The sequence below is a fragment of the Ciconia boyciana genome, chromosome 8 (genome assembly GCF_034638445.1).
Source record: "Ciconia boyciana chromosome 8, ASM3463844v1, whole genome shotgun sequence".
NCBI classification, from domain to species: Eukaryota; Metazoa; Chordata; class Aves; order Ciconiiformes; family Ciconiidae; genus Ciconia; species Ciconia boyciana.
Window position 1 is genome coordinate 61684928 of NC_132941.1, and position 22454 is coordinate 61707381.

Sequence of the window (22454 nt, forward strand, 5' to 3'; positions counted from 1 at the left end):
CAGAAAAAAGATCAATACTAAATCATAGGAGTTCCAACATTTTTTCTACACTTGTTAATTCTGATTAATTTTATAAAATCACCGGTGCGACTGAATGCCTCAGAAAAATGACAATTCAGACTCTTTTAGACATAGACCACTGGAGATGCTACAGCAACAGCTACACTAATGCTTATGATGACTTTGAAGTTAGCCCTGATTTGTGCTGGAACTGGACCACATGACATCCAGAGGTCCCTTCTGACCTAAACTCTTCTATGATTCTACAGTTTCTCCTTCACAAAGAACCATTCTAGAACAAGGTGGGGAGAACCAACAGGAAGGCAACATTATCAGCTCTTATTAAAGGTGACATAACTTGGAGAAATTGTACTTTAGGACTGAATGGACTTAAGAGCTTACCAGAGTGGGAGGAGGTCCTGCTCTCTCACTCCCTAGCCATTCTCAGCTGCACATTGTGGCTCCATCACAACTCTTGCACCAGCTCTGGTGTCAACAGGTTCTTCACTGAGCCAACTCAGCTCACTAACCAGGTTGCTCAAGCAATCTTCTGCTCAGTAAATTAAACTTGCTAAATATATGGTTGCTAGAAGCCCAGCATATAGCAGAGATGGAGAGGAGTGATTGCAGCACCTCATTTCAGCAGCAATAAACCATTAGACTGATGTCAGCAACTTAACAGTGAACTTTGTGGGAAAAACGCTTTGACATATGCATTTGAACAACTCATGTAAAGATTATTCAGAAATCATAAAATTCACTACTGCAAAAAGAAGAATACACCCAAAAGGAGAATAAAAACAAACAAACAAAAGATTCTTAGGAAATCAAAAGATCCTAATCAAAATGTAAACAAATTATGAGTGATTAGACTTCTGAGAGATTAAATTGCACATGGTTTATTAGTTATCACAAAAGTATATGAAGTAACAACTGTGATAAGAAGAGGTTTCCTAAAAATAGCGTTTGTGCTTTACATACTTCAAAAGTCATGTCACTTTTACCCACCCTGGTTGGTAATACTAAACAATAGCTAAGAAACTCTACCTATAGAGAAGATGCCTCTCAACAGGATGCCTTGGAGAAAGAAGGCGGCTGGATCTCACAATTCTAGCACTTCTTTCATGCCTGAAAGAGTGTAGTGCAAATCTCAACAGGTAAAGACACTTGCTAGAACTTCTCAGCCTTAGGGAAACTTGAAAATAGACGTGTCTGGCACGAGGTTCAAACCTAGTTGTTTCATGAGAATCTCCCTGGGAACACCACATGTCTGTGACCAGCCTACTTCATGTAAACAAAGAAGCAAAAAAGCTAAGAAAAAAACCTAAGATGCACAAATATTTCCACTCGTTTAGGGCTTTTTTCCTTATAATAATAATGGAATCATAAAATTGCTTATGGAAGAAAAACAGTAACTTGCAATTTAGCATACAAGTCTTATTTGCAGTGAAAAGCATTACTCACTATTCCTACTGTTTTGCAAGACTAGGTTGATAGTTAATTCAATGCTTTAAAATTCATAGGATTGCTCTCTCCATCAGACTTTCTGAAGGCAAAGATAATGAGATTAACATATCTGAAAAATATACTGAGTGCTAGTACACCAGGGGACTACTAATTCAGAAGACAATGGTTTTTAGGTACTCTATTATTTATGACCTCAATGTGCATAAAACTATAAAAGTGATTAATTTCATTTGGTGACCGGGCTAAGAAAAAGGTCAAAGGAAAAATTATTTCTATTCAAACAAAAAAGGGGCTTTTCCTGCTGAAACCAAGGAATACTAAATTATTTTCAGGGACAATAAAAACTAGGTATTTTGTTTGAGTGTTTTTTTAATCTTTAAAAGTATTTAGATAACTAAAAAGATACATCCCTATTCAAGGATGACAATTAAAAATTTATTTGGAATGCAACCAACCATAGAGAATTAAAAAAAAAACAACAAACCACCTAACAAAAAACCACAAATACTTTGCTAGAGATAGCGTTACCAGTATATGTTTAGACTGGAAATAAAAGCTCAAGTTTCGGAACAAGTATCAATTCTTACTATTACGTCTAACCAGATAACCAAAAAAAAAAAAGGTCCTCTTACCGTAATGCAGAGTAGACTCCCAAAGATAAGAAAGAATAGTCTGGATCATAGTACAGATAGACGGAGGACACGCAGTAGGGCAGAATATCAATTACACCGACAGCAATTATCTTCCCATCCAGCCAATACTGCTGGTGGAAAGAACCATAGCCACATTCTGGTCCAGTTGGTGCATTCTCTGCCTAAGCACAAACAAAAGAGCTATGTAATTGTCAGACAGGTAGACTTTCAGCATAAAAACAATTTTAGAAAGAATTTTAAGACAAAAGCAAATACTGTGAGAAATTACTCCTGCTATCCATGTTTAGAAAAAGGAAAAAAGGAATCTGAGAAGTAGGGAAAACAATGTTAGTTCACTCTATCATTTCTGACCTTCATTGTACTCATGATCAGTAACCTCTACATATCGCCCATGCCAAACACGAATCTGCAAACAGCCTCTGCCATCTAGCATTTATAGTACTGAAATGATAAAACAACAACGTGATTCATCAAGTTATTAATGCATTATTACATGCAAACAAATTCTGCAGATCTGCTTCCCCCCCACCCCCCCATAGTTTGGCCTTTAATTTGACCTACTTAGTCAACAGGAGATGAAGCCCAAAGGCAGAAAGGTGAAATGCAGACACTACATTGCACTACGCTGGCGCTTCCCAAAGCTGGCTCGACTGCCTAGTTCCTCCAACACTTTGTGCCATGGCAATGACCCTACTGTTTCTCTCCCCCAAGCCCCCAAGTACTGGAAGCACTTTGGCCACAGAAATTCAGTTTCTCAGAGTGGCCATTAAAGTTGCTTGAGAAGATCATTTATAAAAAGAACCTAACACCTTACTCTTTACGTGAGGTTTACTCTTTATAAGGTTTGCTCTTTATGACCAACAAAACAACTTTTATCTAAGAACCTGAAACTCTCTGTTGCAACAGAAACTGTGGAGCTTCTTCTTTGTCAGCCCACATCAGAGTATCTTCTGCAAAAACACTAAGGAACTCACTACTCTTGGGCACTGTGGTTTTGGATGTGCAGTGAAGTATGCCTCCTGATGGGGTAAAGCACCTAGAGCCAGAACTTGATGCTTCAAATTAAGAAAAAAAAAAACGATCTTCTAATTTAAACTGTATTACACAACCAACTTTGGCATGCCATTTTCTCCCACGTCAAGTTTACTTTAATCCCGAATTCCACTGTGCTCAACTTAATTATCCATCTAGTCATGTTTTTCACTGCATTGCCAGATCTTCAGAAAGCTGCTTCTCACTCAATAAATCTGACAGTATTGCCTACTATTACCAACTGTTTTGCATTACAACAACAGAAGGTGGGTTTAATCAAGTATTTTGATACAGTAGCGCAGACTGAAGAGATGATGGGCAGTAGAAGTTATTCTAATTGGTACCACATGTGTCAAAAGAAATCAATCACGTGAACAAAAATCATTTCAAGTGACTTACCCAACCAATAAGTCCCAAAATAAAGGCCATATAATAAAATGTTTGCATTTTTATATGGTAATATAGCATAAACCTAGATATGGAGCTACAGATACTGTAAAAGTGAAACGATCAAACATTTGAGAGCTCAATCTGCAGTATACGAGGATATTAGACTCGGATACTAGCATATTAAACTGGGTTCCTTCTCATTCAGGCAAAGCCTATTTATTCAACAGTTACGGTTTCATACAATATCCTCAACTTTTCAATAGAGCCAAATGAAATCTCATGGTCAGTAGTAAAACTTTTAAGCTGGGACACAGTCAAGTAAGAGATTTTCTCGAAGGATTTCTCAGCACAGGTTAAGTTCTCCTCTCAGCTACCAGGGTGCAGCCAGTGACAGAAAAAATGAAACTTCTCCTGCAAGCCAAGGGGAAATGTGACTGGTAATATAACACAGACTTGCTTAAATAAGTTTCAGTTAAAACAGATTTTGTTTCTTTGTCAAAAAATCATCATATAGGATTTAATGAATGTTAAAAAAGATATTCTAAGCCAACATGGAAAAAATTTTCACTCAAAGCAAAGTCTTCTGAAGTTAAACGAATGCTGTGTCTGTGTGTGACCCCAAACCTTCAAATGGCATTGCATGGATTCATTCAGCCACCAGACCTCTGCAAACTGAAGTATTAGCATCAGTTAAGAACTTCTAATAAAGTATAAACTACAGTTATTTCACTAATGCAATTACAATGAAGTGTCATGAGCATAAAAGAGGCTATGTTCTGCAACAAACATAACAAGCACAGCACTGATTTCAATCAAAATGTTCAGGGATTTCCATTACACTAAGTAAATAACATTTTTAAAGAGAGTAACTTTTTCCTCCTTGAAAAGTTTTCATACAATGTAATCCTTTGTAATGTTTGTAGGTATGGTATTTTCTCCAATTTCTCAATGAATACTTGGCTCCTTTAACCTAATTTCTCATGTACCATCCAGGCAATTTGACATGAAGCAGGTCTAGAATATTAAACATTTTCCTGAAGCAGGTTATACCATTTCACACTATTCCCACGTCCACCTGGGACCGCGTTTGTCAAAGGTGATGTAAAGTATACCAGTGACATCAGGTGAACAAGCCCCACCAGAGAGAGCTTACCTTATCTACCCAAAATAATACACATTAGCCCTGGAATCAATCCAGAGGGACCAACTTATTTAAAATGAACAATTTATACTCAAACTTCAATACAATGAATTATTATAATCTGATTATATCAAAACAATCAAAAAAAGAAGAAATACATCACGACAAAAATTAAAACAAATAATTTTCTCTGCAATGTTTAGACTATAATGCAGAGAAAAGTACAATACATTCCATCACAAGTTAATTCTACCTGTCTTCATATTCTGCTAATGATTCCGTGAACACATTTGATTGCTCATATTTTATAACGTGTTATTAAAATTTAAATATTTAACAGCAACTGGTATTACATATTGCCCCAATTAGTACACCTCAATGTAATAACTGCTTATAATTGAACTTCATGATGGTGAGATCACTCAATTTTCTTCAAAGCATGTTGGTCTTTCTCTTTACTTTTAAGAGATGTTTTACTACTTTATTAATATTATTATGGAAATTGCACTTGTTAACCCACATGCCAGACCAGTGTGCAACTGCAGGAGGTACTGCATACTCACCTACCAAAAACGGGTCCCGCCCATACTAAATGCATGATTATTTTTTCTCTGGAAGGTTTCATGAGATTTCCTATTTTGAACTTTTCCATTTTACCCTCTGCTGTGGATGGAGGGAGGAGGAAGATACGAAATCCATGCTATCCCTTACACAAAGGAAAAAAGAAAGCCAGGAAACCCTTGACTTCTACACTCCAGTGGAAATTATTTGCCAGAGAAGTGAAGTGATTAATTCCAGCAGTTCCTTTCCCAAAGGCGCACACACACACAACAACTGATCATGTGGTAGATTTCTATCTCTTGGTTAGCAACATATTTCCTTTTCACTACTACATCCTCCTTTCATTAGGGATCAGTGGAGATGCTGTGAAAGCAGCCTACAAATAGAGGCTGTGTCAGCAGAGAGGTAGCACTGCGTGTTTTCATTAAAAAAAGCCAGCAATGCACCCTGGCAGCAAAAAAGGCCAACAGCATCCTGGGCTGCAGCAGGCAGAGCGCTGCCAGCGGGTGGAGGGAGGTGAGCTTTCCTCTCTGCTCAGCACTGGTGAGGCTGCAGCAGCAGTGCTGGTGCTGGGTCCAGTGCTGGGCTCCTCCAGGCAAGAAAAATAAGGACTTACTAAGGCGAGTCCATAAGGGCCATAAAGGTGATTAAGGGGCTCGAGCATCTGAGGTATAAGGAGAGCTTGAGAAAGCTGGGACTCTTCAGCCTCAAGAACAGACGATGCGGGGGGAGGTTTTTTAAGTATGTAGAAATACTTGATGGGAGGGAATGAAGATAAGGGAGCCAGATTCTTCTCAGTAGTTACCACTGATAGGACAAGAGGCAATGCGTGCAAATTAAAACACGTGAAATTCAATCTGAACAGAAGGAAACAGGTTTTAACTGAGAATGTGGTCAAACAATGGCACAGGCTGGCCAGAGAGCCTATAGAGTCTCCATCCTTGGAGATATTCAAAACCCACAGTCCTGGACAACCTGCTCTAGCCAACCCTGCTCAAGCAGGGCGGTTGGACTAGGCGATCTCAAGAGGTACCTTCCAACCTAAACTATTCTGTGATTCCGTATCAAAACAAAGTAAACCAGCTCACTGCATCAAAATGTAAGACGCTGTCTACAGAGCCAACTTCTGTACCTTGTTGGAAAAGTATACTATTTGAGCAATACTGTCAACTATTTAATCACGACAGTGGTAGTAAGCTTAACATGCTAAAAAGATGAGTGAAACTGTGAAGGTACAAAGGACTTCAATAGCAAGAGACTTTGAGACATCATGGTGATGTCTACACCACTGTAAGAATAAAAAAAGCAATTTGCCAAGATCTCTATATGAAATGAGTTTTGATTTAGTCCTGAGCAGTGCATCGAATGTGACTAAAATATGACATTCTACAGAAGGTGATCCTGGGAATTACAGACCTGTAACCGTATCATTTGTTATTACATCTCCTAAAAATTAACACATATCAATAAACAAAATAAAGTGGAGCAGAAGCTGATGTGCTTTTCAAAGAGAAAAGATCTAGATTCACAAATGCCTTTCAGTTCTTTAGGATTCAAAAGCATCTCAGTATGGATAAAAGCAAACAAATTGAGAACAAATGATCATTTACATAATGGAAAGCAGCTCACTTTCCATTGCGCTAGGTCTGTTCTGTTCTCCATACTGGTGTGCGAATCACTGAAGACTGAACAATGTTGCAGCAAACTGAGCTGATAATTTAAAAGTATTCAGGATGGTTAAACAAGAGCTGAGTGTAAATGACTACAGAAAGATCCCATAATACCGAGTGACTAAAAAGGCAGAGGAAATATCAAATGTTCATAAATGCATGGAACATAAATGCATGGGGGAAAAAATACTGCTATATACCCATTGTTTTAGATGTGTATAAATTAGCAATGCACTCAAAAAGATGCTTTTGAGAGCAGCCTTATGAAATCATCAATTTAATGCTTAGCATCAGTCAAAATGGAAAAAGACTAAAGAGTAATTAGAGGAGGATTTGAAAACAAAACAAAAAAACAAACAAAAAAAATCATCATTCAACTGGGTGATGCGCATCTGAGTACTGAGGCTCGTTCCAACCGTTCTGTCAAGACGACATGGAACAAGTCGGGAAGGACAAGCGCAGAGATTACTATTAATGATGCCAATATCACCACTGGCCCACAACACCCCCCAACTCACTGAGCACCTAAACCTAGGAATCCACCCTGAGCAGTTCAGATTTTCCCTGTGCCCTTCTTCCATAAACACTCTCACTTTGGCAGCAACATGGTACCAGGCCACATTGGTGTTTGGTTAAGACTCCTCCATGCAGCTCTCCTATACTGAACCATGATAACCATACCTCTCCAGACAAGGTAGTATTTGCACATGCAAAGTGGTAAAATAGCAAATGTTTAAATGTAGCTTCTAAGACGAAAGGATGAATAAAAACAACCCCAAACAGTTCTCTCTACATTATCCTGTCTACTGCTAGAAGATTGCCTAGTTTTCTGCTACTACAGAGTGTATCATTTTTTTAAACTATTCATTTTTTGTGCCAGAGCCCATAGCCAAAACTGAAACTAAACGGAATAATAAAATGAGGAAATAAAAAAAGACAGGAAGAGTTTGGGTGTTCATACTATTTGCAGCTAATAACAATATTAAAAATTCAAAAAAATTACAAATTGAAATCTTGTAAGGTTTAAATTTGATTTTAAATTATTTTTGTTCAAAAGAGTAAACAGACTACATACTCCTAGATTTGCTTGTGGCAACTGTTTCAGAATAAAGAATTTCAAGAATCCCTTGGCCTCTGATATACAACCCCTTTTATTTAACTTCATCTAATTGAAGACATCTGTAGTGGTGCCACACAAAATTTAATTCAAGCTTCAAAATGTCAATAAAAAGTGTCTGTAAGAAACAATACTGGTATAAACCTGGCAGGGAAGTGTGCATCAACATCTACGTAGCCATACAAAATTAAGAATATAATGGCAGTCTGCTGCCTGAGTTGACGAGGTGATAAAAGCCCTTTTCCTATAAAGTCTAATGAGCTCTATTACTCTTCAGCTTTCAGGAATGCAAAGGCCAGTGGACTCAGCAAAGAAAAGCAACAAACTCTCCACACATGGATTCATTCAAACTGCGACATATCAAATTACTAGCGTAATTACTATAACCTGACAATTTCATTACAGTCACGCGGTACTTAACTCTTTCAGACTAACAAGAAAGACAGTGCAAGAAATCCACAGCGGTTTGCTTACTTGAAATGAAGCAACAGCATCTCTCCTAAACTTTTAACTCAGGCTGTAGTCAAATACCAGTTCAGTAAGTTACTTAGCAATACATTTTTTTCTTTTATAGAAATAAATCAAGAACAGAAAAGACACAGCACTTTCTGCTACTGTTTCTTAATGCAGTGATATGAAATTCAGTGGTAGCTTATTATCCAGCAAAGGAGTCCTCAGACTCCTTTGAAAGCACAGTGCTATCTTCCTTACCAGTCGGTGATGAATCAAATATTGTGGCACCCATCTATACCACCTATACCATAACGGTTTGTTGTCTACAGAGTGAAAAGAAAAGAAAACGTTCATTTCAAAACTTGCATCTAGAACGAACACATACCTCCAGAGGAGAATCACAGAGGAATCGCGTGAACTGCATCAAGGTAGATTCATCAGAAATATGTGCCCAAGAAGATAGTCCAAATATGCAAAGCAGAAAAACAAGAACAATATTAGCAATACTTCAGGATACGTTAACAGTCAGACAAATACACTCTTTCAGAACCATATATTTGAAAAACACCATCAGATTTTAAGAGTTAAAACCAAATTTCCATAAACCGTCTCCCACTTTTGTTTAGAAGTACAAATATAATAATTAACTACCCAAAGTACTTCCGTTCTATACAATAGAAGATTTTCAAAAAATGCAATGGGAGAGAATTATCACCTTGTAATGAAGTCTTTTCCCACCGTTTCATTGGTACCTGCCCCATCACTAAAGCAAGGGGGTTAGGGCCCTCATATCTCTCAATATAAATTGATTAAGTCTATTTACATTCAAAATCATAAGCTAGCCTGTTTTAAGTCTAAAGAAGAGGAAGAAAAAAAAAAATCAACTTCCTGAAAGTGCAAGCATTTTCAAAACTCAATTCTTTACTCAATACAAAATTATGTGCTGCAGATAATCAATCAAAAAGGCAAGGTTTTAATGATCTGGAGCTTGTTCAAGATTCTAAAAGTAATAAAATATAATAGTTATTTATTTGCCATCATTTACTTATTTCATATAAGTACTTCCTTATTGGTGGATTCCACGTTAAACGTGTTACAAACTTCTGATATGTATTTAACCCCCAAACACTCCTTTGTTAAAAAGCTAGTATGTGTTACACAGTTTAATTCCCCCTCTTGTAATAGGTGGACGATTTAATAAGTCAGCAGTTCACAAACTGCAAAGTAATAGTAAACAGGAACTTTTAATTAAAAGTTTGATAAAAAGAATATATATAGACACCTACAAAAATCTGATTGTTGTCAAGATTTTGTTGTCAAGAATTCTATGAATTTCTGAGATTAATTAAAGAAGATTATTCTATGTAAAGGGGAATACAAAAAACGGGGTGATTACTCATCAGTAATCCCATTTTTCCCAGGGAAAGGGAGGAGAGGAAGGAAGGCAACAATAAAAAGTGCCAATATTGTAAGTTGCTGACTTAGGACAGAGTTCCATGTACAGCCTAAGTAAATACAACTTTCTCTTTTCTGCAGAAGGTGCTATAAAGCTGATTTTAGAAATAAAAACACAGCCTCTGGTAGATATATATATCGATCTGCAAACATTAACTGGACCATTCTCGCTGTAGCTCAAAGTGAACACAACCGAAACCTTCTCTAAGACTGTGTCTCTGAGAAAGTGCATCTGTTGATTCTAAAAGAATCAAGACTTTGCAAAATTCCTATTTCAGACTTTTGCCCCTCAAAGACATAGCGGTAGGTGATCTATGGATGAATGGTAAACCTTTGGACACAGACTTTACAGAAGAACACTGAATTTCTATAAGGTGCTGGTGAAGACAGGGGATTGTGCATTTCCTATAATTGACCATTTCAGATCTAGTCACCACCACTCTAAATTACTCAGAGTTTGGAAAAACGAATGACTGTGATATCTTAATTAAATTCTAGATTTTTTTATTGATTTGGTGGATAGGGAGAGAGAACAAGGAAAAAAAAATACTTAAAGAGAAAAAAAAGAAGTAATTCAAAATTTGAATTTTGAGTTATGTTCCCATAAAAAAGAACAGAGTTACAAATTCCTACACTGCGAGTGCATCAGTCCTTACAGCCAGTGATTTTAGAACATGCAGACTTCAGAAAAAATAAACCATGTGTTATTAATTTTCATGTCAGAAGACCCCCAATAGTTCTTAATCTGTAACTTTAGCTTTATAGTGCAAGTTAAACCCTATGGGTGAGAAAACTGAGCCAACGACACTTTTCAAATAGTTTTATCCATTCTCCAGGCTCTGCTGTACAATCCCTCGGCTTTGGGGGTGGGTGGGGGCGACTTTTTAAGTGTACCTGAGCATAACTGCTGCTTGCTAGGGAGTCTATACTGTTACAACTATCTATATACTGTTGGCTAGAAAAAAATTCTTAACTGCACTTGAATTTGTATCACAATCTTATCGGGGAAAAAAACCACTGCAAGTCTTGTTACATATTATTTCCCCTGTTGATACTTGCTAAAGTTATCAACTTAGATAATTTTCTTAATCAAGTCCTAGAAAACTACAGAAGACTGTGAATCTTCTCTAGAAGTCAATTAAGAAACAATTACCCCAAAACCCAACAATTTTTTGATGTGGGTTTGTTGTGGCTTTTTGAGTTGTTTTTTTTTTAAGGAAGAATTTAATTGACACATAGAGCTGGGGAATTTAATAAATATTTTAGATCCACTAACTTCCTCTGTTATCTTCTCAACCCTTACCCTCCCCTCCCACCCCCAAATCCACAGCACTTTCATCATAACCCAGGAATATACCTAGTCTATACATTTATTTAAACTGAAGTAAAAGTAAGATTCGGTTTCTAAATTAACAAACTCATTTAATACTGCAAGATTATTATGACCACAGTTCAAAAATGATTCAAACCATAAAAGAAATACAGTCAAAAGCTGGTGTTGCATGTAGAATAACTCTATCTGCCACACAACCACAATTAAAATTCCTTTCACAAAATCATGCTTTCCTAATTTTAATTTCAAACTGAATTACATAAACTTTAGTCTTTTAAAAACTAATATTATATATGTATGAAATCCACAACATTCTTACTTTGGTGCAAACTAATTACAATTGCCAGAAAGAATCAACAGAACAACAGGAAATATGTTCAAACGTAATTAATAAAAATAAGAGAAGAACACATCAGTGAGAATTAAATCAAAGGGGGGGGGGGGGGGGGAAGGCAGAAAAATAAAAGGAAAGTTTGATTCAACCCAAACCTACTTGCTCAAGTAAAAGCACATGCACAGCTTTAAAAACCTGTAATAAAACTAGAGTGTCAACACCTGCCTCCTTTTACAAGTAGGGGAAGATATTCAGATGCTTTGGGAACGGGTTTCACCCAGTGGCTCAGGAACTTTCTGAAAGCGAGGGTTACTGATGTCACACAACGATGTCATAGCCTTCTCGGAACAAAACAGCTTTGAACTGTCATCACCGGCAACTGTAAAATTATCCGAGATCTTCAGTGCGAATATATCACAGAAAGGCATTCATTTACAATTTTCCCTTTGACAGTATCAGAGTTCGCTCGTATTTGCAATTCACTGTCAAGGAAAACTGAGTATTTGCCCTTTTCCTTTGAGTAAAGGAGGGGTGAGGAATGGATATGGGATTTGGGCCTTTTTTTTTTTTTAAATCTAATCTCTGAATGGGATTAAAATAAACCAAAGTATTGGTTGCTTTTTGGTTTTGTTATTCATAAAGGTGCCAGGCTCATAATAAAATTAAAAAATAATGCTATGAGTTTCCATACAGAAGACAAAGTCATACAGCCTACAATCCCAGTGTATCACCTTCATGTGTACCAACCAAGCTTATTCTCTCTTCCCTCCCCTGTTTCCAAGACCAACATAACAAAGGCTTCCCCATCTTTGTAACTAAAAGTGGCCACATGAATCTTAGTGTACCCACTAACAGAAACGAGCCACGAAAAGAAGGCATTCTTTGTAGAGGGCTCCTGGCATCTTCCCTATATATTCATTTTATAAAGAGTTTTCCTCCTCAAGTAGGGCAATCGTTAGGTATCTTACATATGCAGGGAAACGACGAGCTAGGATCCTTGTAGAGAGGAGAGGGGTTTCTTGGGTTTTACTTCTCTAGAAGCTCCTTTCCAGGTCAAACTCTTTTCCTGTTTCATCCAGCTCCTCTTGGCTTCGTGCAAACCCTGCATGGGTGTGCAGGACACCCTGCCACCACCAAAGGAAGGAGCGATGTCCCCCTTTTGAGCTCTTACTTTCAAGACATTGGCACTTCTTACAGGTTCAGAATAAATAGGTTTTTGCTCTCAAACATTAACTCTTCCTTGTTCATCAACAAGAACTGTTCCTAAGGCGGTTCACTTTTTAAAGAACTTGGTCTGTAGTCATAAGCACACATTGTCCTAGGAAATGTGTTAGGATTTATTTTGTGCAGTGGGCTGCCATATTTTAATTGAAATAATCTTCTCTAGACAAAACAGACTAGAATCAGTATTAACCATAAAGTTGTGGAGTGAAAAAAGTGAAAAATAAACAACAAAAAAAAAAGTCAAACTTTCAGTAAGGCTAGAAGAAGCTATTAAATGAGACCTCGCCCGAAAAAAAAACCAATAAGAAACAACTATCTAGGAAAACATATTGAAATTAAGCTGGAAAATGAATGAAATTCTGTAACTTTCTGTAAAAATCGGGAAAATGGGACAAAATGTAGCATGTTTACAAGGAAAGATGGTGCCAAGCTATCGTGCTATCCTTGAAGCGGGCAATATACTAGAGCTAAGTTAGCAGAGGAATAAAAGACCTATTCTGGGGCTGGCTCTATTAGCATCTTCAACAGTGACTTACAAAAATACAGGAATGCTAACAAAATACAGTTTCAGAGATATCCACAGACCCAAAGGTGAAGAAGGAGCCTTCAAAATGTAATACATAAGGAAAGAGATTATTTAAAGTTTAAATGCATGTCTCAAACATAGTTTTCAGTACAAGAATTGGACTAATGAAACAGAAATAATTGCTGATGGGACAGAACATGCATTTCAGAATCACAATTTCAATTCCCTTATGGAGTGACAAAAGTCACTGTGGCTTTGCTCAGAAGAAACTTACTCTCAAAATAATGGAGATCTGTCAGTCTTACAGTAAAGGGTTTTTTTTTTATTTTATATGGATTTATATAGAAAACGGTGTCAAAATCAGGAAAAACAATGTAAACTGTTATGGAAAAAGAATCTGAACTGAAATGATATGACTATGGACAAGGTGGTCAATCATCTGGATGCCTAAATTCTTAGGCTCTTATAGGCATTTCAGGAATAAAATCCATGAATCCACGGCACTACAGTCACGAGGGCCACACAGGTAAACAGAAGGAATCAGGCTGATATAGAAGTACTAGTTGTAAGTCTTTAAGTCAGCATTATCAGGGATCTGAAACACAAGCTCATTGCAGTGAGACATTCTGCCGCAGCAGCCGACCACGGAGAGCCAACCATCAGATTAGCGCTGCCATCAACCGAAATGATAAAAGAACTAATTCAAGAGCACTGTAGAAATGTATGGCTGCCAAGGCAAGTCAGAGAAGGTTAAAAATAACCACAAAGGCTATTGAATTTTTTTTTTAAGCATTCTCTCACTAGAAGACAAAAAAGAGGGGAAACTAGGTTAGAGAGACCTAAAAGTTTGCAACTGGCTGCTGATAGCAGCTTTCAAACTGATCAGAACGTGCTCCTTGGCATTTCCCAGACTACTTACTCAGTTTTCTATATTAGTTCAAGTGGATTTCTGGGAGGCAGTTAAAAAAAAAACTGGGAAAGAAAAAAACCCCCACTATACCTATTTCAGTAATTTTTTGCACCTTTTCAAACAGTGTATCTTTTGTGTGTTGTGAAATTCTTTTCTTCCAAGACAAATATTTAGTTAAGCACAAAGCAAAGAGAATGTCCAGCTAGCTTTGCAGAGGGAACAGAGACACATACTATTTTTCTACAAGTTTGTCATTATAAAAAAGTCATGAAAAGTTAAATAAAACGTTTGCTTCGGAAGGTCTAAACAGCAATAAACTGTTTACTCTGACTCTTTCTGGAAACTACTGTAGAATTTTTATGATCTTTTATGGAAATGTTTTCTAACTTGTGTAGCTGCCACATAGCTTGTTTCGGTTACACTTCAGCTCTATTTCTTAAAGACAAAGACTACTGTAAAAAGATTTAAAGCCTAAAAATCAGTTTAATGTTTTAAACCACCCAAATCAATCATTAAGTACACTAGAGAAGAGGCAGGAAGAAAAAATGTTTAATTTCAAATTTTTACTTGACTATATGTTATATGTAAAACTCAGTTTGGAATTATAGGCACTAGTTTTTTTAGCACAAGAACTGAATACAGCTAAAGAACTAAACTGGCTGACAGCTTTCATATAAATATGTGTGTGTGTGTGTATATATATATATTAAAAAAACTATGCTGACAGCTTCTATACTGGACTTCAACAAGCATTTGAAAAAGGACAACAACAGGTCAGCAGAAAGGCAATGCCTCTGGTGAGATGATACTTCATTAAGAACTGCTAGAGATATCCACTATTCTGTCCAAATTAGCCATTGATTACATCGCTGGGATCAAAAAAATTCCTTCTTGGGATGAAAGGGCCAAGAAGAAATGTTTTCACTGTATTCATTTAATTTACAATCTTTGCCTCCAGAACTACACAGTTCCACATCTGTATCTATCATTTAAATACCAAGAAATACATTTTGACACTTCACATAAAACACAAAAGACACGCGGTTGGCAAAATGTTCTGGAACATTTACATATATATTTCCACATACTGTGTCAATACCCTGAATTGGGGTAGAGTCGGATCATAGCATCTTCCAGGTGATTTGTATTCTGCAAAGCCCTCCCTGCATTTCTTACATAGAAACACAGGTATTTTTGCTGTTGAACAAGAGTTTAAACATTTGCAAATTAGCCAAGCAGAAGACAAGTCAGATCTCTTACTAAGCTTCCTTAAACCCAGTGTTCTCATCTGAAGAGCCAGCCTATGCCCCCAGACCTAGTTACTGTTTCTATCTATCGTGTTTTTACCTTGTTTTCAGATTTTTGTACTGTAACTCTACAAAGCTAAAGCATAAAGTACTACCTGGTCACCCTCATATTCTTCTTTGTTTCTTGAAGTAAAACCAGAATAACACTGTGGTATGTCTGTAGAGAAAGCCACCTCTACTAGCACTGTCTAGCACCAACACTTGATTCAACGATTTATCAAAGTATTTCTGCCTCTTGGGATTATACAAGACACATAAAAAGTTCACCCGTCTGTCTTATTCTCTGACCGTTATTCTATACATTAATCTACACATTTTCTCCCAGAAATATAACCAAATGCTATTAAAAGTTACTCAGTTTCAAAAAAAATACAGGCTCCAAAACCATACTTGTCCATTTCCCTGTGCATGAATTATTGTGACAGAGCTATGTTATGATTTGTTATATTTTGTCCACCTTTTTTTTTTTTCATTATGACAAATGAAGAAAAAAAGATGCACAAACTGCCATTCATTCAATTTGTTTGCATATTACGGTACTCTTGATCTGCTGATCAGCTCTATAATTTTGTGCTTCAACTTATCTTTCACTGATAATACGGGGAAACACCACCTGTTCAATGAAAGGATGCTCAGCCTACTATCTCCTCTCTGTTCATTACAGAAGTCTCCCTTTTTCAGTTTTTCCAGGCTTTCATTATTTCAGTTTTTTTCATTATAGCTTGACTCATTTCACAAAATAAATATAATCACCACCTAAGCAGAAAAAAACCCAAACAAGATACTTGTAAACATGTAAATAAATCCTTGCAATTGATTACATTTGTGGTTTTTTGTATGTTATAGACACAGATCCTCATACTAAACATGATTATAATCTTCCACTACTTTAGCAAAAAAAAAAAATCTAAGAAATGCTAGTGAATAATAGCTGTATTATATGGGAACAGTTCAGGACAACTACCGTCTTGGACCTGAGATAAAGGTCCATATACAGTACTTCCGTAAAGGGCCAGAAGAAATGCATAGAATGCGACAAACACTAAAAAAAACATTCTTCCCTTGCACATTTTCACAGCTTCCAAAAATGAGCAGTTCAGGGACTTGGCTAATTCAAGAGTAGCCTTGGATAAACTTCTCCAATAGGCAGTGATACACCTATTTTCCATGACTGTATCTTACCTCATTCAGAAGCTATTTATACTTTACCACTTAATAATCTGTTGAGGTTCTCCCTAAGTCTTCTGATTTTTTCTAACAACTCTTTTTAAGATAAGAGTACGTATATTACTAAAACAGTGGATGACTATACATTTACATAGCAGCTTAATAATGTTTTGTGTTCCCACAGAGAAAAAACTGAAAAATCAGTTCTTCTCCAGCACTATTTAAGAGCTAGTATTATGAAGCAACCTTTAATTAGAAAATCATTTGCTATGTTTTTCCTCAGGACACCAATTCAATTCAATAAAAACATGCTGACATAAATATTCTTAGCTGCCAACAACTTTGCGCAACATCAGTACTTGACTGCACTCCGAAGCACAGAGACAACCAGGTCAATTTTGAAGCTGAAATCCTGTAGCAACTGACCAAAGGTTTTTGATGAGGTTGAGAAGATTTCCAAGGGAAGTTCAATTTATACCAGACAAACTAAGAGAAAAGGGGATAATCAAGAGTTTAAAAGCCTAGGCAGAAAATAGTTGTAGCTTTTATGTCAAGACAAAAACAGATTTGAAAAAGTTTCACTTGCAAGCTAAACTGGTTTTAATTCCAGGAGCAAGGAGATACTCAAAACCGCTCCTAGAATATTAACTTATTTGGCAGATAGCAAATATACTTCTACCTTACCAAATCTTCTACTCGACAATTAGAGCGGCACTGAAGATTGTGATGATGCTTCCATAGAAGAGGCAAGTTTCCTCGTCGCAGGGGGAACACCAACTCTGGGACTTGGAAAAAGTTTATTCCACTATGAAATTTCTACCTTGTTTTTTATTAGAACAAACAGAAGTCACTGCCTCAATCAGGAATCAGTACTGCATCACCAAAATGCATCGCAGGACTCTCCCCAGCAACATCTCAAATGAAATTATTTTCAATGAACATACGCTATTACTAGTGCTACCGCACTCTCCATCAGAGATGCAGGAGGAGGAGAGGAGAAAGTAAGGACAAAAAGGCAAAATTAAAAAAGACCCACTGTCTGGAAGGGCACTGAAACACCAGTTATCACTGGTCTCAGAGTGGCACTAAGCAGAGAGTACCTAGAAGTTCAAAGAAATCTTTGGTGTCAAGTATTCAATGGATTCTCTGCCCTGGAAATTATCTATTCCCCTTTCTCACATAAAATCTTGATGAAAAGATGTATAGACATTGCATAGGTGCAAAAAGAGGCCCTTCTTTCACACTCATTGAGCAATAATCGGCTTCATGGTTCACATACCTTTTGTTAATATTGTGAACCGTTTTACAACTTTCCACTTTCGTGTTATTTTCAAATAATCACCAAAATTCTAAACCTATTCCTAAAATTGCCTTTTAATGTAATAAGGTTAATATTAAACTAGTCTAGCAGCTAATATAGGCAGACAGTATATTGTAATGCCAACAATCTAAGAATATATTCCAAAAAGAAGCTGTTAATATGTCCCATGAAAATTTTTGTTGGATTCTGAATTTAAATATAGGCAGGTTTCTGAATATGAAGTGTTCAGCCAAATATAAAATTAAAGACTTTTCCTAAACTAGAAACTTTCCAAACACAAAAGCGTGCAGGACTCTCCCTGAAAAGGAGGTTCACCTACCATACACAGATATATTAGCTTGCACAGATTAAAAGCTAAATTTAATTTTTAGAGCAAAAAAATTCCTGGATGTTTGCCAGTTTAAAGTCCAAAGCAGACTTGTTACTACCCTGATAAAAAGCCCTGTGTATAGGACAGAATTTCATTCTACCTTTATTTGAAGAACTGCTTGGCTCCATAATGTCTGTATGATATATTAAAAAGTCTGAAAAACAGGAAGAAGAAAAAGTTTGAGGTCTTTCAAACAGCATTTTCCACCCTTCCTCTCAGTAACTTGGATCAGTTTTACCCTACTTGGTATCTTCTGTTCTTAAAAGTGACTCAGATAATTCTCCTCCCACACAAATTCAGTATTAAAAAAAAAAAGGGGGGGGGGGGGGCTTCTAATCTACATCAAAATACATTTTGTGTAAAGTATTCTTCAGTTTACTTCCTGCAGGGATCAAATACAAATTGCTTTTGACTGAAGTAACAGAGCTTTAGTGCCTAATAACTGTGAATAGAAAGACCTTCTTAGCCAGATAGTCACATGAACACACAAGATAATTTACTAGTGCTAAAGAAGGACCTAAATTAAAAGCCATCAGCATCCAACTGAGTTTTTGCATTTACTAGAAGCTTCAGAGAAGGTCCTAAGTCTCCTCTGGAATATTACACTGAGCCTGAACAAACATGATGCAAGAGAGAGAAGATAAAGGCAGAGTAGGGAAACACCTATGGCAAGTAACAAGGAAAAAGAGGAGGATAAAAATCCATTAAACTATTAGCAATATGACAGAAATCCATCTCCTTCCTATTCCACAGCAATTCCTACAACAGACTTTACACCTTAAGGTGGGGGAAACCAGAACTGTCCTTAATGCAGCTTCATAAGCTTTCCTCCCTAGACTCCCTCAGCTAAAAAACAAAGTTCCACGGGTGATCAAGGCCATCAAAACCCAAGTCTACACTAAACCACCCACTCTGACCCAAACAGAGACTAGATGAACTGAGAGCTAACTGCTATTCAGAACTAAACTGCAAGCAGCCGTCCTGATTTTGCCCTTGATTCTTCATGATGTCATGATTGTATTAAAAAAGTCCATAATTTTAAACAAAGAATAAGAAAGTATATGAAGATCTTACCAGCCTCTCTGCAGCAACAAGATTTTCACAGTAAAAGCATGGTGGAATACACGCTGTATCTAAGCATTAGGGCTGAAATACATTCATCGTAGCAGACAAATCAAGTCCCTAATCAGGCCAGGTAATACCTGGTACAAATCTAGTAAATAGCTCTACCTTTCCTGGCACGTTTTCAATTTTTACCTTATTATAATTAACCCAATTTATGTCAGTAATTATAAAAAGGGCAGAGACTACTACTTATTGTTATGAGTCCTATTATTTTACAAAACAAAGTGGAATAAATTTTACGGCTTTCCACAGTAGCATTACAGAGATCTCACAAAAAAGCTCTCCTTACACTCTTTTGAACTAAAGCCAAAAATGATTGTGTGGTTTTATTATTCTACCTGGAAAGCAGCCGCAGCTTGCTAGGCATCACTTCTGCAAGTATTTGTCTCAAGAACAGAAAAGTCTGACTACATAGTTGATCAATATTGAAGTCTGACATTTGCAGTAGATAGAAATGACAGATCCGAGGTAGCAGTTTTAATAATTCTGCTAATGAAAATGTTGTGCCACCTGCCAGAGAAATGGAGAATTGCTACTTGTTTAGAACCCTATGAGTACTTTTTTTCCCCCCCCCCACTTATTAGATTAGGATTAGCATCCTGTAAACACCATTTTAAAAGCAGGCTTTATTCATATGCAACATATTCCCACTGGATCTCAGACAATCAGCTGTTGGGAATACTTTTTCACTGTTTCTGCTGCAAAGGTGAGTTCTAGTTGAGAGGTATGCTTAGCAATGAAATGTGAATAAAACTGAGCTTTTTAAAACCTTCACCTGTTAAATTAAGCAAGACAACAAAAAATTAAGGGGAGAAATGTGGAAAAGGTACCAAACAGCTTTAAAGCGGAAGATGCTTTTGCCATCCAAAAAGCACTTCCATACCATTACCCCATTTCCAGTGGAAATCTCAGTCCCAGACCTTTTTACAAATCACGTACAAACAGCAGCTCTACTTAACTCATTACTAACATTTTTTTAGTTATGATGGTGCATAATCCCTATCTCTTCAGCTCAGTTTCCCCTGGGCTGAAGACTGCAACAGAAGCTTGCTAAAAACCACAATGCTTTCCCTCCCAAACGGAAACTCCAATATTTTAATGTTTAGAATCACTCTAAGAGACACCATTTCCCGTCATTTAACTGTGCATTTTTAAAAAAAAATGTTTTCATAAAGGTGCATGCAGTGAACTGTACCTCATTTTCGCCACATTCAGAAGGTGTATCCTTGTGTATAGCCATCTGATACTTGGCAAATAAAGTGGCTGATTGGTTGAAGGATGATTTGAACTGGGGGTCCTCAAAGGAGACAGGTACTAACCTCACCTTCAGAGCAAGGAAAATACAAGCATACTATTTTGAGTACATATAATCAGATAATATGCTTCTGAAGGTAAGGCTAGTGAAAGATCTCCTCCTATCCACTTCAAAGCCTCTGAAGTCAGTTTTCTACTTTAAACATAGTAACAAGAAAAATCCTCCTACAGGGGAAAGCCTGATAACTACCACTAAGCTTAAACTAACTGTTGATACTTTCATTAAAGAATAAAAATTGTGTAACACTAGAACACTTCAAAGCATCAGTTTATTCAACCTGTTTTTTGACCAAGTTATCTAACAAATCAACCACAAATTTTATTTTCATTGTACAGTCTCAAGGACTTTTAAAATTTATTATTTTTAATGGCACATCGCTCATTGCCCCAGTTTAGCAATTATATGTTCTTGCTACATATACTTTTTCTCCAAACTCCTGAATTTTTTTCTTTATAGTATTAGAGAGGTAATGTCTGACAGTTAACTATTACACACCGCCTGGTCTTTACAAGAAGCAGTAACGATGTGTAATTTAGACGGAGTGCACTGGTTACTTCTTGAAGGGCTTAAATTGAAAATTAAGAGGTTTATAAAACTTCTTTGAACCTTAAACCAACAATTCGTATGTGCGATAAAGTCTTCACTCACATGTTGGCCCTGATCATGCTTGTTCCTCCTTATGGAAGCATTCAAACCAAAGCCAATGAGACTAGTTATCAGGGTAAGTGTCCAGCTCGTTGTAGTTTTTGAGATTTGTATTTAGAAGGCCCACAATATCTATCGCCAAAAGCCTTATCCTCTCCATCTCTTACCCAATAGCATCCCCACGGAAGTTCCTTAACTTTTCTGTCTGCAATTAAGACCAAATATTTGTGGCACTCACACAGAGATATCAAAAGAATTTGCACTTTCAGGACGTTGATTTTATTTGATACAGTATTTTACATGCTCCTGAGTATACAATGGATATAAAATCCACATTTGTTTCTCCTAGAAACAAGACAGATGAAATGGAGGGGAAGCTGAACTTCGCATAAAATTCATTTGGCTTTCTGACCTGATTTATAGTTGGTTTATCAGGTGGGTCCTTGTGAATAACCATCTGGTAACGTTTATAGACCTGGTAAGACTCCTGAAATGTGGCTTTGAACTGTGAACTTGGTGGAGATGATCTCACCACCCTCACCTTCAGAAGAAGTTAAACACATTTATTATTACAATATAATACAATAAGTATATATTTATACATATACAAACATCACAACAGAGAGAAATACTGAATTCCTGCACAAGGGCCCTAACAATTTAACTAATATTAACCAATTACCTTCCATTCTTCAGTTCAATTTAGGCTATTGAAGGCTTTTATATTTACACTGAATAACATACAAGGTTTTCAAACTGCAAATTAAGGTGACTAAAATGCTTATAGAAGAACTACACAGTTCTCAAGCAATAACAGTAACAAATGGTATGCAGATTGACATTTTAAAGAGATATTCTGTACTTTTTAAAATCTTCTCTTGTAGTTTCACACTATACCGAAAAATACTTGAAGGACCCATGCATTTGGAAGACTCATA

At 36.7% G+C, this 22454-nt stretch overlaps 1 protein-coding gene across 5 annotated transcripts in view; it reads right to left on the reverse strand.

The window, feature by feature from the left end:
* The window catches only part of ATE1 (arginyltransferase 1), an 87659-nt gene that overhangs the window by 53527 nt on the left and 11678 nt on the right, over positions 1–22454 (reverse strand). For 2 of the 5 annotated variants that reach the window (XM_072869839.1, XM_072869838.1), the window contains exons 7-10: positions 21929–22057; positions 20752–20880; positions 8870–8902; positions 2100–2281 (exon numbers count right to left, since the gene is read on the reverse strand). In XM_072869839.1, the coding sequence (XP_072725940.1) occupies positions 2100–2281; positions 8870–8902; positions 20752–20880; positions 21929–22057 (473 nt within the window). The remainder of the gene's footprint in view (positions 1–2099; positions 2282–8869; positions 8903–20751; positions 20881–21928; positions 22058–22454) is intronic. The other 3 variants (XM_072869842.1, XM_072869840.1, XM_072869841.1) reach the window with 2 other exon arrangements.